Below are 15,154 nucleotides of genomic sequence, written 5' to 3'. Positions count from 1 at the left end.
AGGTTGTAGAATATCCCCAGGCACTGTTGTTTCCCACTCTCACTCCTGTGACCATTTGACATCATCTTCTCCTAATGATCACTATTCTGGGGAAGCCAGGGATATGTTTGGGAGCTCCAATAGAAAAGGCACATAGTAAAGGCCACCACGGGGTGTCCACCCTCAGCTTCCTCAAGCTTTTGCCCTGAGATGAGTGCAAGAGTTCCCACACAAGGAATGAGAAAGCAGAGAACCAGTTTTGGATGCAAAACAACTTTATTGACTCTAAGGAAGAGAAAGAGGTAGCTGAAAGAGGACATCAGGAGCACCCATGGCAGCACAGCGGGGGTGGACATTTGCCTGGACTGCAGAGGGATGGAGGGAGGCAAAGATGCCCCACTAGGCTGGCATTGGGTTGTGCAGACAGGAAAGGCAGGGAAGGGAAGAGAGTGGAAGAAAAGAGCAGTAAATCAAGGGCACAAATCCATTGTTCCAAAGATCGATATTCAGTGCAGCTCCACGTTCTGAGGTTGTGGAGGTTCTTGGCAAAGGAGGTTGCCAGCAGATTTAGCAGGGACGACAACAACTGTTGCCATAGCAGTTGGTGATGCAGGAGATGTCAAAGCCCCCAGAGCTGATGGGCACTCCGCCACAGCTGAGGATGTTGCCAACAGCAGCAGAGGTGGAGGATCCCACGGCGGTGTTCTGTGGGGAGGAGCTGAGGATGGGCCCAGGCAGGGTCACCAGCACAGCAGGCGGCTCAATGACAACGTGGGAGCTCTGGCACTGCCTGACACAGCACTCAGTGCAGCTGCTGGCCAGCGGGCAGGGGCCACAGGGCTGGCAGCAAGGGTCACAGGGCTTGCAGCAGGACATGGCTTGGAGTCACAGGTGCACCTGGCAGAGAGGGCAGGGAGAAGCACAAAGTGAGGACACGTGAGAAGCAGCACTGCACCCAAACACTCTGCAGCCAAGCCACCTCCTGCCCCCCATTGCAGTGTCCTGCTCAAAGCCCAGGAGCCTCTTCAGCCAAGTCCCAGCCTCTCTCTGTCTACACAAGACCTTCTCTCCCCTGCCCTCTCCCAGCACAAGCAGCTCCCAGCCCTGCACTACAACAGCCCCTCTCAGCTGAGACCTCCAGCCAGAAGAGATCTCATCTTTGAGGAGGAGATGCGGAGGAGAGGCTTCCCACTCACCTGATTCCTGAAGAGGAGGAGGTGAGAGAAGTGGATGAGAGAGCAGAGACTTGGGCTGCCTTTTATAGCAGTCCTGCCCTGCCTCAGGCCCACAGGCACCTTAGTGGAAGCCATAATTTTCTGACCAGCTCATGGCAAATGTGCACCATCCCAGTTAATGGTAGGGGCTGTGTCCTGCTTTCCTGCACTGCTGACTCTATTTCCTGACTTCTACCCTCTGCGTTCCTATCTAAAGACTCCTTTTAGGGCCAGGAATGAGAGATCCAAGAATTTCTGGGATATAAACACGTCAGAGTAGGCAGAATGCTCAGATCATGGTCTGGTGGCATTGCATGCAGGCAGATGACCCAAACCTGTGTCATTCCTGTGGGTTTCTTTGTGGCCAAGCACTCAGGACATCACTCTCATTCTCCCTATATCCCTGCCCATCTCTCCCGCATCGCTTTGTGACATCCCAGGAGTTTTCACATGCAGCCTGTTTTCCCGGCCCATTTTGGGAATGGATTGGGGACAGAAGGTGTTCTTTGTGGTCTTGCTTCCCCTCTATTACGTCTCCCTTTGGTCATCACTCCATGCCTGCTCCTGCAGCTCGTTCCTGCTCTTGCCCTGGGCTGGACTGCGAGCTGTGCTCGGTGGCCCTTGGCCGGATGGATGGTGCCCAGCAAGCTGCTCTGTCAATCCCCTTTCTCAGGCAGAAAGACAAGATAAATCCAAACTGATAACAAAGTGAATCTTGATAGAAGGCAGTTTGGCAATGGTAAAGGGAAAGATTATGCATGCACCAGTACATCGGGAAACAAAATCAATCTATGGCCTCCTTCCCTCAGGAAGTGATGGCTGGCAATTTCCCAGGAAGCAGGGCTTCCTCCTGTGTCATGGTTGCCCATGATGGCACACTTTGTAACCAAGGCTGCAGGAATGGGCTCTGTGAGAATAGTCCAGTGGCTCCAGGCAGCTGTGACTGAGTCAGCTCCAGCTGTGTCCAAAGGGGACTCAGCAATGCCCAGCACTGAGCACATTTGTCCCACTGCTGATGCCTCTGTGAATGCAAATTTCATTAGAAATGATTTGGGCTGGAAGGGATCTTCAAGACCATTTGTTTCTCGCCCTTTTTCCCTCAACCGAGGGGCCCTGATGCCATCCACTAAATCCGCTTGCAGCAAGTTCTGTCCATCCCGGTCTTCCACACTTTGCAGTGTTGAGGCGTCAGAATCTTTCTGGGCAAGTTATTTCAATGCCTCATGGTCCACACAGAGAGGGACATCTTTGTCACCACCAAGGGAAAAGGAACAAATAAAATTGCACTGCAGGGATGGCATCATTGTGCTTCCCCCACCCGTTTTCCAGTGAGCAACCTGGAAGAGTTGTCACAGAAGGAAAGGCAAATCAGATGCCGAGGTTTGAATGCAAAAGAACTTTATTAAGTCAAAACAAGATAAGAAGAAGGCTCAGAGAGTGCACCCAAATGCAGCCTCTAAGATGCAGCAGGGATGTCTGATGTCGTGGGCTGCTGAGGGAAGGAGGCCAACAGGTCCCACTAGGTTGGCACAGAGTGGTGGTGACAGGTAAGGAAGGGAAGAGAAAAATGAGCGGAGGAGAAGAAAACAATAGTTCAAAGCTCTAAATCCAATGTGTTAAGTTCTGACTTCATTCCATCATCATGGTCCGTGGTTCTTGCCTGACGATGTTCCGGCAGCATCTTTAGCAGGGACGACAGCATCTGCTGCCACCATAGCAGTTGGTGATGCAGGAGATGTCAAAGCCCCCAGAGCTGATGGGCACTCCCTCACAGCTCAGGATGCTGCCAACAGCAGCAGAGGTGGAGGATCCCACGGCGGTGTTCTGTGGGGAGGAGCTGAGGATGGGCCCAGGCAGGGTCACCAGCACAGCAGGTGGCTGGATGACAACGTGGGAGCTCTGGCACTGCCTGACACAGCACTCAGTGCAGCTGCTGGCCAGCGGGCAGGGGCCACAGGGCTGGCAGCAAGGCTCGCAGGGCCGGCACTGCTGGCACTTCTCAGAGCAGGACATGTCTGGAGCCTGGCGCTGCACCTGGCACAGAGGGCAGGGAGGAAGCAGAGCACACGCACACCTCAGACACAGCCCGCAAGGCACCCCCAGCAGCACAAGGCCCCTGCAGCCTGCACAGCTCCAGCCTGGCCAGCCCCAACCTGGGCATCCTTGTCCTCAGCCCAGCACGCTCCTTCCCAGCTCAGCCAGGCCCAGCTCTGCTCCTGCCTGACCTGCAGCAAAATCAGCCCCTCAGCCCAGCCTCAGCCTCTGGCCAGAACACACGCTCTGCCCTCTGCCCACACCAGCACCAGTGCAGAACAGCCCCACAAGAACAAGGAGCCGCAACAAAGCCCAAAAAGCTCAATGTTGCGTGGGAGAGGGTGGAGGAGAAAGAGGCTTGCAACTCACCTGGTTCCCAAGGAGCAGGAGGTGACAGAAGTGGTTGAGAGAGCCCCCAGTTGGGCTGCCTTTTATCCTGGCCCCACAGTGCCTCAGGGCCCACAGTTTGTGCTGCGCAGGTGACGATATTCCTGCATGATCCCAAACGAATGGAAAGATCTTTGGGAATGGTATGGCATGAGCTGGATTTTCCCTCTACCATGACTTTGCATTTCCTGGAATACCTCATTCCCAATCCCTCAGGGGCACTTCTTCTGAGTGCTGGTATGCAAGATTCCATGATTCCTGGAGGCAAAGATGTGTCAGTGTGCTTAAGAGACATGAACTAAGTGTGGAACGGATCACAAGGAGACATGTGATGGCAGCCTGAGGCATTCTTTGGGTTATTTCATGTTCCTGCTGACTGGAAGTGCCTCATCTGCTCAGAGCCCTCCAGTCTTTGGCTCATCAGCCAATGGCTCGCCTTCATGCCTTGCCTTTGAGGTAAAACCTCTTTGCCTTCCTCCTCAGCCTTCAGAGTGCATGAGCTTCTGCCCTGCTTGGTGTTGCCAGAATCTGCTCTGGCTGGGAGCTCCCCAGCATCTCCTCAGTGCCATCCCTTCCTCAGGCCTCTGCCCCATGTGCTCCCCCACAATCATGTGCGTGGCACTGTGGCTGTGGCCCGGTGTGTGCCAGTGTCTGCACATGCCTGTGCTTGTGCCCTGCTGGGAACAGCCCCTCAGAGCCTCTGGCCTGCACGGGGATGGTTGTGCACAGGGCAGGGCCCTTGTGTGCAACCCCCCTGCCCGTGTGCCTGTGCCCGTGTGCTGGGCTCTGTGCTCTGGGCTCATCTCTGAGCACCCCTGGCCAGGCTGGCAGTGTGTCAGTGCCCTGGCTGTGTGTGCACAGCTGGGCCTGAGCTGAGCTCTCAGCCCAGCCATTGCACAGCCTGGAGGGCCTTCCCAGCCCAGCAGGGCCAGCCACTGACACACACTCAGACCCCAGTTCCTTCTCTGCAGGAACCTGGACACGGCCACAGCACCCACATCTCTCAAGGACAATCCCAAACCCAGGCCATCCCTTTGATCCCACCTCCAGGCTGCTTGGGGGCCTTCAGCTTTTTGATAGGGCCTTTCTCCTGCCTCTTGTGGATGCTTTGAGGTGACAGACCTCTGGTGTCTCATCAGAATTGGAGGAGTCCTATGGCCACACAGACCTTTGTCCGGAGCCAGGAGCTCTGGGAAAATGTTTCTGTCCAAGAGAAGGAGGCATTTGGGGAAAAGAGGTTGACCATGTTTACATGGTGGAAGTAGAGAGGTTGAAAAGGAGAGTCAAAAAGAACAGCATTTCATTCTGATAAGAACTGCATCCCACAACAGCACAGCTTTGGAAAAATACATTAAGGATGTAACTTAGGCAAACAGAAGTCATGCAAATGGCAAGCAGGATGCTAGCTCAGCCCTTGAAGTCTGACAAAAGAGAAGTTCTGCTAAACAACAATATTGGCCTGACTCAAATGTTGCAGTGGAGGACCAGCTGCCTAAGAGGGAAATCAGGCTTGAGGACAGAAGCCAAAGAAGTTTGAAAGGACAGGTGATAAGGATGGCAACTATGTAAAATAAGTCAAGTGTGTTGGGCTCGCTAATGAATATGAATGTGTAATCACTGCATATGATAAAAAATCTCTAACTGTATGCCTCGTGCATTTTGCATTATTCAGAGTATGGTGGCGGGGCCACATGTCCAGTGGCAAAAACATGATGAGGAACTTGCCCATGCAGATGAATCGACTTCTCAGCACTCCTCTAGGAATCTTGGAAATAAGTAGTAGACAATCTGAAAGGGGCATGGTAAAAAAAATCCCCACTGGGTTGCATTTTGCGACATTAGAGGAAGATTGGCAGTTCCTGGATGAACCAGCAAAAGACCACGGAGAAAAGCTGTTCCCAGTCAGCTCTTTTGTGGCTGATAGAATGCTAATCATGAAACCCCTCAGTCCTGCCTGTCTGGACAGAAGCTGGGATGAACATTAAATGTGAGGACAGTTGGAAGAGAAGAGGTTGTGGGCTTTCCCCAGGCCTCCCTGGTTTCCATTCCCTGCCACCTTCACCCTGAGAGTCATTTCAGTGGAGTAGCCAGGGATGTGTTTGACAGCTACCACGTAAAGGGCAAAAAGTCAAATCCACTCTAGGGAGTTCCACCCTCTACTTCTCTACGTGTTCCCCTGAGCTCCCTGGAAGAACATGCCATAGATGAAAAGAGAATCAGAGGCCAAGGCTTGGATGCAAAACAACTTTATTGAGACTAAAGAAGAAAAGGAGGAGGCTCATGGAAGGCATCTGGAGCAGCCACTACGGTGCAGTGGGGGTGTCCATCTGCCTGGCCTCCAGAGATAGGGAAGGAGAGAAGCTAACAGGTCCCACTAAGCTGACATTGCATGGTGGTGACAGGAAAGGAATGCAAAAGAAAGGGAAGAGAGTCGTAGAAGGCAACAGACAGCTAACAGCATAAATTTAATGTTCCAAAACTTCCATCGTCATTCCAGCGCCATGTTCTGAGGTCTTGAGGTTCTTCCTTAAGGATGTCACCAGCAGATTTAGCAGGGACGACAACAACTGCTGCCATAGCAGTTGGTGATGCAGGAGATGTCAAAGCCCCCAGAGCTGATGGGCACACCCTCACAGCTCAGGATGCTGCCAACAGCAGCAGAGGTGGAGGATCCCACGGCGGTGTTCTGTGGGGAGGAGCTGAGGATGGGCCCAGGCAGGGTCACCAGCACAGCAGGTGGCTGGATGACAACGTGGGAGCTCTGGCACTGCCTGACACAGCACTCAGTGCAGCTGCTGGCCAGCGGGCAGGGGCCACAGGGCTGGCAGCAAGGGTCACAGGGCTTGCAGCAGGACATGGCTCGGGCTCACAGGTGCACCTGGCACAGAGGGCAGGGAGAAGCACAAAGTGATAACACGTGAGAAGTAGCACTGCACCCAAACAACCTTCAGACCTTCCCTCCCCTGTCCTCTCCTAGCACAAGCCTTGCAACAGCTCTGGGCTCTTGCTGCCCCTCTCAGCTGAGACCTCCAGGCAGGCAAGAGCTGCTCTTGAAGCAGCAGGAGGAGGAGGAGAAGAGGCTTTGCACTCACCTGATTCCTGAAGAGGAGGCGGAGGTGAGAGAAGTGGATGAGAGAGCAGAGACTTGGGCTGCCTTTTATAGCAGTCCTGCCCTGCCTCAGGCCCACAGGCACCTTAGTGGAAGTCATAATTTTCTGACCGGATCATTTCAAATATGCACCGTCCAGTTAATGTTAGGGTCTGTATCCTGATTTGCTACATTTCTGCCTTTTCATTTCCTGGCTTCTGCCATGTGCGTTCCTATCTGAAGTCTTCTGTTAGGGCCAGGATGAGAGAAACAAGAGTTTCTGGGGTGTAAACACATCAGAGTGGGCAGAATGCTTGGACCATGGTCTGATAGCATTCCATGCAGGCACATGTTGCATTTTTATTCCTCCCTCCTAGGTCAGCATAAATGTTCAACAATCCATGCCCATTTCTCCGCCTCATTCCTGCTGTTTTCTTGTGCTTTATTTTGTTTCTTTCCAGTAGCCACAGCAAGGATACTTCTCCCTGAAAAGTGCTGCCCTACCTCCCTAGGTCCCTTCTTCAGCCGTATGCAGGTCTTTCTCACCACATGTTCTTACCAACAATCCTTGATTGTTATTACCACCTGTGCTGGGTTGATTTTGGCTGGACAGCCAGTGCCCTGCAGCCACTCTATGATTCTCCATTCTGAGGTGAACAGGGTTGGGAAAATATGTAGGAAATTAACTTGAATATTAAGATATGTCAATTGGCAGTAGGCTATATCTGTTCACCCCATCTTCCCTTCAGCAGGGACTCAAAGACTCGAGATCCAGACATTCAGCTTCCTCCTACTCTGATCCCCAAACCTCCTGCTAATACAAAGGAGCAAGGTCTGAAATTGGGCTGCCAATCATTAATGTGTAGCCATTAATCCCCAGGACTCCCAGAGCCTCCAGGGAAGTCCAGTGTTCCAAGCCCAGCTCTAGCACCATCTTGGTAGCTCCCGAGTCTTGGGACTGCAGTCAAAACTTGGAGTAGGAAGCACTGAACAACACCTCAACTTTCCTTGCTTAATCCAGTGTATTGTTCTCTCTAGACATCACTCACAGTGCAGCAATGCACGAATAGAATTCCCTAGAGTATGGTTGTAGACAAGTGCTCTCCTATGCGGAGAACACTCCAAATGCAGGACTGCAGCACTCAGGGGTGTGTTCACACACATGCAAAAGCACATGGATGTGCAGATACTCACAGATACTGTGGTTCATGCAGCAGCGCAACAGGCCCCTCAGAGCATGTGCATGCAGAGAAGGAATACAAAAAGATTTTAAGAGAAGGACAAGGATGATACTCAAGGGAGGCCTAGGGTGCTGAGCCAAAGACTGGAGGGCTGAGAAAGGAAGGGCCCTTGCAGTCATCAGAAACATAAAAAATCCAAAAGAGTGCCCCACGTTGGCATCACCTGCATCCCCGGGATCGCTTCTGCACTTAGTTCATGTCTATGGCCCAGTCTCACACATCCTCGCCCACAAGAATCATGGAATCATACCAGCACTCAGAAGAAGTGTCTGTGAGGGAATGGGAATGAGGTAATCCAGGAAATGCAAAGTCATGGTAGAGGGAAAATCCAGCTCATGCCATACCATTCCCAAAGATCTTTCCATTCGTTTGGGATCATGCAGGAATATCGTCACCTGCGCAGCACAAACTGTGGGCCCTGAGGCACTGTGGGGCCAGGATAAAAGGCAGCCCAACTGGGGGCTCTCTCAACCACTTCTGTCACCTCCTGCTCCTTGGGAACCAGGTGAGTTGCAAGCCTCTTTCTCCTCCACCCTCTCCCACGCAGCATTGAGCTTTTTGGGCTTTGTTGCGGCTCCTTGTTCTTGTGGGGCTGTTCTGCACTGGTGCTGGTGTGGGCAGAGGGCAGAGCGTGTGTTCTGGCCAGAGGCTGAGGCTGGGCTGAGGGGCTGATTTTGCTGCAGGTCAGGCAGGAGCAGAGCTGGCCCTGGCTGAGCTGGGAAGGAGCGTGCTGGGCTGAGGACAAGGATGCCCAGGTTGGGGCTGGCCAGGCTGGAGCTGTGCAGGCTGCAGGGGCCTTGTGCTGCTGGGGGTGCCTTGCGGGCTGTGTCTGAGGTGTGCGTGTGCTCTGCTTCCTCCCTGCCCTCTGTGCCAGGTGCAGCGCCAGGCTCCAGACATGTCCTGCTCTGAGAAGTGCCAGCAGTGCCAGCCCTGCGAGCCTTGCTGCCAGCCCTGTGGCCCCTGCCCACTGGCCAGCAGCTGCACTGAGTGCTGTGTCAGGCAGTGCCAGAGCTCCCACGTTGTCATTGAGCCGCCTGCTGTGCTGGTGACCCTGCCTGGGCCCATCCTCAGCTCCTCCCCACAGAACACCGCCGTGGGATCCTCCACCTCTGCTGCTGTTGGCAGCATCCTGAGCTGTGAGGGTGTGCCCATCAGCTCTGGGGGCTTTGACATCTCCTGCATCACCAACTGCTGTGGTGGTAGCAGATGCTGTCGTCCCTGCTAAGGATGCTGCCGGAACATCCTCAGGCAAGAACCTTGGACCATGATGATGGAATGAAGTCAGAACTGAACACATTGGATTTAGAACTTCGAACTGTTCTTTTCTTCTTCTCCTGGTTTCATTTTTCTCTTCCCTTCCTTTCCTGTTAACATCACTCGATGCCAACCTAGTGGGACCTGCTGGCCTCCTTCTCTCGGCAGCCCATGACGTCAGACATCTCTGCTGCATCTTAATTCCTGCACTTGGGTGCACTCTCTGAGTCTTCTTCTACTCTTCTCTTCATTGAATAAAGTTCTTTTGCATTCAAACCTCGACCTCTGATTTCTCATCCTTTCTGTGAAACTCATCCATTTCCACACACTGGAAAAAGGGTGGAGGAAGTATAGCTTTGCAATCCCTGAAATGCAATTTTATTTGTTCCTTCTCGTTTTGGAGGTGGCAAAGATGTCCCTCTCTGCGAGGACAGTGAGGCATTGAAATAACTTGCCCAAAAATGTTTGTGATCCTTCAAGATTGGAAATGTGTAAGACCAGGATGTACACAGCTTGGTGCAATCTGGTTTAGTGGGTGTCATCATTGCCCCTCTGTTGAGGGAAGGAGAACAAGAAAGAAGTGGTCTTGAAGTTGCCTTCCAGCTCAAACCATTTCTAATGAAATTTGCATTCACAGAGGCATCAGCAGTGGGACAAATGTGCTCCGTGCTGGGCATTGCTGAGTCCCCTTTGGACACAGCTGGAGCTGACTCAGTCACAGCTGCCTGGAGCCACTGGACTCTTCTCACAGAGCCCATTCCTGCAGCCTTGGTTACAAAGTGTGCCATCATGGGCAACCATGACACAGGAGGAAGCCCTGCTTCCTGGGAAATTGCCAGCCATCACTTCCTGAGGGAAGGAGGCCATAGATTGATTTTGTTTCCCGATGTACTGGTGCATGCATAATCTTTCCCTTTACCATTGCCAAACTGCCTTCTATCAAGATTCACTTTGTTATCAGTTTGGATTTATCTTGTCTTTCTGCCTGAGAAAGGGGATTGATAGAGCAGCTTGCTGGGCACCATCCATCCAGCCAAGGGCCACCGAGCACAGCTCGCAGTCCCGCCCAGGGCAAGAGCAGGAACGAGCTGCAGGAGCAGGCATGGAGTGCTGACCAAAGGGAGATGTAATAGAGGGGAAGCAAGACCACAAAGAACACCTTCTGTCCCCAATCCATTCCCAAAATGGGCCGGGAAAACAGGCTGCATGTGAAAACTCCTGGGATGTCACAAAGGGATGCGGGAGAGATGGGCAGGGACACAGGGAGAATGAGAGTGATGTCCTGAGTGCTTTGCCACAAAGAAACCCACAGGAATGACACAGGTTTGGGTCATCTGCCTGCATGGAATGCCACCAGACCATGATCTGAGCATTCTGCCTGCTCTGATGTGTTTATATCCCAGAAATTCTTGGTTCTCTCATTCCTGGCCCTAAAAGGAGTCTTTAGATAGGAACGCACAGGGTAGAAGTCAGGAAATAGAGGCCGCAGTGCAGGAAAGCAGGACACAGCCCCTACCATTAACTGGGATGGTGCACATTTGCCATGTGCTGGTCAGAAAATTATGGCTTCCACTAAGGTGCCTGTGGGCCTGAGGCAGGGCAGGACTGCTATAAAAGGCAGCCCAAGTCTCTGCTCTCGCATCCACTTCTCTCACCTCCTCCTCTTCAGGAATCAGGTGAGTGGGAAGCCTCTCCTCCGCATCTCCTCCTCAAAGATGAGATCTCTTCTGGCTGGAGGTCTCAGCTGAGAGGGGCTGTTGTAGTGCAGGGCTGGGAGCTGCTTGTGCTGGGAGAGGGCAGGGGAGAGAAGGTCTTGTGTAGACAGAGAGAGGCTGGGACTTGGCTGAAGAGGCTCCTGGGCTTTGAGCAGGACACTGCAATGGGGGGCAGGAGGTGGCTTGGCTGCAGAGTGTTTGGGTGCAGTGCTGCTTCTCACGTGTCCTCACTTTGTGCTTCTCCCTGCCCTCTGTGCCAGGCGTACCTGTGACTCCAAGCCATGTCCTGCTGCAAGCCCTGTGACCCTTGCTGCCAGCCCTGTGGCCCCTGCCCGCTGGCCAGCAGCTGCAATGAGTGCTGTGTCAGGCAGTGCCAGAGCTCCCACGTTGTCATTGAGCCGCCTGCTGTGCTGGTGACCCTGCCTGGGCCCATCCTCAGCTCCTCCCCACAGAACACCGCCGTGGGATCCTCCACCTCTGCTGCTGTTGGCAACATCCTCAGCTGTGGCGGAGTGCCCATCAGCTCTGGGGGCTTTGACATCTCCTGCATCACCAACTGCTATGGCAGCAGTTGTTGTCGTCCCTGCTAAATCTGCTGGCAACCTCCTTTGCCAAGAACCTCCACAACCTCAGAACGTGGAGCTGCACTGAATATCGATCTTTGGAACAATGGATTTGTGCCCTTGATTTACTGCTCTTTTCTTCCACTCTCTTCCCTTCACTGCCTTTCCTGTCTGCACAACCCAATGCCAGCCTAGTGGGGCATCTTTGCCTCCCTCCATCCCTCTGCAGGCCAGGCAAATGGACACCCCCAGTGTGCTCCCATATCTGCTCCTTTTGTCCTCTTTCAGCTACATCCTTCTCTTCCTTAGACTCAATAAAGTCGTTTTGCATCCAAACCTGGCCTTCTGATCTCTCATTCCTTGTGTGGGAACTCTTGCACTCATCTCAGGGCAAAAGCTTGAGGAAGCTGAGGGTGGACACTCCATGGTGGCCTTTACTTTGTGCCGTTTCTATTGGAGCTCCAAAACACATCCCTGGCTTCCCCCAAATAGTGATCATCAGAAGAAAATGATGTCAAAGTTCACCGGAGTGGGAATGGGAATCAGCAGTGCCTGGGATAATTCCACATCATTCTCTCTTCAAACAACACACTCACATCAGTTTTCTGCTCAGGTTTCAACGAAACAAGCAAGGACGAGGGGTTTCACAGGAACAACAGAGCACAGGGACAGAACCAAAACCACCTTCATACTTTGTTGTAGGCTGACACATTTTCCCCTTCTGTATGTGGGAGAGGATAAACTTTCCCATCCTCTAGTCTCCACCGCCCAGACACTGACAACACTTTCTCCATATCACATATTCTCCTTGACAGCAACAATATCCCACAGCTCCGGGACTATGGGGCAAAGGCCTCTGTGATCAATGGACTTCCCCATCTCCACAGAGAAAACAGAACCCTGTCAAATCAAACCTTCTCCATGAGGCAGGAACAGGGGCCTGGGAAAACAGCTGAGGGCCCCAAGGCTGCCTGGAGGTGGCATGAAAAGGATTTCCTGGGTTTGGGATTGCCCTTGAGAGATGTGAGTGCTGTGGCCCTGTCCAGGCTCCTGCAGAGAAGGAACTGGGGTCTGAGTGTGTGTCAGTGGCTGGCCCTGCTGGGCAGGGAAGGCCCTCCAGGCCGTGCAATGGCTGAGCTGAGAGCTCAGCTCAGGCCCAGCTGTGCACACACAGCCAGGGCACTGACGCACTGCCAGCCTGGCCAGGGGTGCTCAGAGATGAGCCCAGAGCACAGAGCCCAGCACACGGGCACAGGCACACGGGCAGGGGGGTTGCACACAAGGTCCCTGCCCTGTGCACAACCATCCCCGTGCAGGCCAGAGGCTCTGAGGGGCTGTTCCCAGCAGGGCACAAGCACAGGCATGTGCAGACACTGGCACACACCGGGCCACAGCCACAGTGCCACGCACATGATTGTGGGGGAGCAGATGGGGCAGAGGCCTGAGGAAGGGATGGCACTGAGGAGATGCTGGGGAGGTCCCAGCCAGAGCAGATTCTGGCAACACCAAGCAGGGCAGAAGTTCATGCACTCTGAAGGCTGAGGAGGAAGGCAAAGAGGTTTTACCTCAAAGGCAAGGCATGAAGGAGAGCTGTTGTGTGATGAGCCAAAGACTGGGGGGCTGAGAACTGATGAGGCACTTCCAGTCAGCAGGAACAAGAAACAACCCCAAGAATGCCGCAAGCTGCCCATCACCTGCCTCCTTGTGATTCGTTCTTCCCTTAGTTCATCTCTCTAAACCACACTGATACATCCTTGCCCCCAGGAGTCATGGAATCTTGCATACCAGCACTCAGAAGAAGTGCCCGTGAGGGAATGGGAATGAGGTAATCCAGGAAATGCAAAGTCATGGTAGAGGGAAAATCCAGCTCATGCCATACCATTCCCAAAGATCTTTCCATTCGTTTGGGATCATGCAGGAATATCGTCACCTGCGCAGCACAAACTGTGGGCCCTGAGGCACTGTGGGGCCAGGATAAAAGGCAGCCCAACTGGGGGCTCTCTCAACCACTTCTGTCACCTCCTGCTCCTTGGGAACCAGGTGAGTTGCAAGCCTCTTTCTCCTCCACCCTCTCCCACGCAGCATTGAGCTTTTTGGGCTTTGTTGCGGCTCCTTGTTCTTGTGGGGCTGTTCTGCACTGGTGCTGGTGTGGGCAGAGGGCAGAGCGTGTGTTCTGGCCAGAGGCTGAGGCTGGGCTGAGGGGCTGATTTTGCTGCAGGTCAGGCAGGAGCAGAGCTGGGCCTGGCTGAGCTGGGAAGGAGTGTGCTGGGCGGAGGCAAAGGATGCCCAGGTTGGGGCTGGCCAGGCTGGAGCTGTGCAGGCTGCAGGGGCCTTGTGCTGCTGGGGGTGCCTTGCGGGCTGTGTCTGAGGTGTGCGTGTGCTCTGCTTCCTCCCTGCCCTCTGTGCCAGGTGCAGCGCCAGGCTCCAGACATGTCCTGCTCTGAGAAGTGCCAGCAGTGCCGGCCCTGCGAGCCTTGCTGCCAGCCCTGTGGCCCCTGCCCGCTGGCCAGCAGCTGCAATGAGTGCTGTGTCAGGCAGTGCCAGAGCTCCCACGTTCTCATCCAGCCGCCTGCTGTGCTGGTGACCCTGCCTGGGCCCATCCTCAGCTCCTCCCCACAGAACACCGCCGTGGGATCCTCCACCTCTGCTGCTGTTGGCAGCATCCTGAGCTGTGAGGGAGTGCCCATCAGCTCTGGGGGCTTTGACATCTCCTGCATCACCAACTGCTGTGGTGGCAGCAGATGCTGTCGTCCCTGCTAAAGATGCTGCTGCCAGCATCCTCAGGCAAGAATCTCGGATCGTGATGATGGAATGAAGTCAGAACTTAACACATTGGATTTAGAGCTTTGAACTATTGTTTTCTTCTCCTCCTCTCATTTTTCTCTTCCCTTCCTTACCTGTCACCACCACTCAGTGCCAACCTAGTGGGGCCTGTTGGCCTCCTTCCCTCAGCAGCCCACGACATCAGACATCCCTGCTGCATCTTAGAGGCTGCATTTGGGTGCACTCTCTGAGCCTTCTTCTTATCTTGTTTTGACTTAATAAAGTTCTTTTGCATTCAAACCTCGGCATCTGATTTGCCTTTCCTTCTTTGAAAACTCTTCCAGGTTGCTCACAGGAAAATGGGTGGGGGAAGCACAATGATGCCATCCCTGCAGTGCAATTTTATTTGTTCCTTTTCCCTTGGTGGTGACAAAGATGTCCCTCTCTGTGTGGACCATGAGGCATTGAAATAACTTGCCCAGAAAGATTCTGATGCCTCAACACTGCAAAGTGTGGAAGACCGGGTTGGACAGAGCTTGCTGCAAGCGGGTTTAGTGGATGGCATCAGGGCCCCTCAGTTGAGGGAAAAAGGGCGAGAAACAAATGGTCTTGAAGATCCCTTCCAGCCCAAATCATTTCTAATGAAATTTGCATTCACAGAGGCATCAGCAGTGGGACAAATGTGCTCAGTGCTGGGCATTGCTGAGTCCCCTTTGGACACAGCTGGAGCTGACTCAGTCACAGCTGCCTGGAGCCACTGGACTCTTCTCACAGAGCCCATTCCTGCAGCCTTGGTTACAAAGTGTGCCATCATGGGCAACCATGACACAGGAGGAAGCCCTGCTTCCTGGGAAATTGCCAGCCATCACTTCCTGAGGGAAGGAGGCCATAGATTGATTTTGTTTCCCGATGTACT

The 15,154-nt window shown here is 53.5% G+C and overlaps 2 protein-coding genes and 2 pseudogenes across 2 annotated transcripts; 2 read left to right on the top strand and 2 right to left on the bottom strand.

Annotated features, from left to right (window-relative positions):
- Positions 1 to 2,876: 2,876 nt before the first annotated feature.
- LOC128940283 (feather keratin Cos2-2-like) lies at positions 2,877 to 3,206 on the bottom strand. The gene has a single exon (XM_054281625.1). The coding sequence runs from the start codon at positions 3,204 to 3,206 to the stop codon at positions 2,877 to 2,879; it is 330 nt and encodes a 109-aa protein (XP_054137600.1).
- A 2,956-nt stretch (positions 3,207 to 6,162) lies between these two features.
- LOC128940059 (feather keratin Cos2-2-like) lies at positions 6,163 to 6,842 on the bottom strand (annotated as a pseudogene).
- Positions 6,843 to 10,740: 3,898 nt separating this feature from the next.
- LOC128940278 (feather keratin Cos2-2-like) lies at positions 10,741 to 11,502 on the top strand (annotated as a pseudogene).
- A 2,403-nt stretch (positions 11,503 to 13,905) lies between these two features.
- Positions 13,906 to 14,235, top strand: LOC128940332 (feather keratin Cos2-2-like). Its single transcript, XM_054281680.1, has one exon. It carries the CDS (start codon positions 13,906 to 13,908, stop codon positions 14,233 to 14,235), a length of 330 nt encoding a protein of 109 aa, XP_054137655.1.
- The last annotated feature ends 919 nt before the right edge of the window (positions 14,236 to 15,154 follow it).

This window comes from Melozone crissalis, unplaced genomic scaffold (assembly GCF_028551555.1).
Source record: "Melozone crissalis strain CALT ecotype California unplaced genomic scaffold, PUWL_Pcris_2 ptg000032l_1, whole genome shotgun sequence".
Taxonomy (NCBI): domain Eukaryota; kingdom Metazoa; phylum Chordata; class Aves; order Passeriformes; family Passerellidae; genus Melozone; species Melozone crissalis.
This window is presented reverse-complemented; position numbering and strand designations above follow the sequence as displayed.

What these genes read in the sequence shown, in the direction of transcription:
- LOC128940283 (XM_054281625.1), bottom strand. Translation starts at nt 3,206, where the DNA reads ATGTCCTGCTCTGAGAAGTGCCAGCAGTGCCGGCCCTGCGAGCCTTGC.
- LOC128940332 (XM_054281680.1), top strand. Translation starts at nt 13,906, where the DNA reads ATGTCCTGCTCTGAGAAGTGCCAGCAGTGCCGGCCCTGCGAGCCTTGC.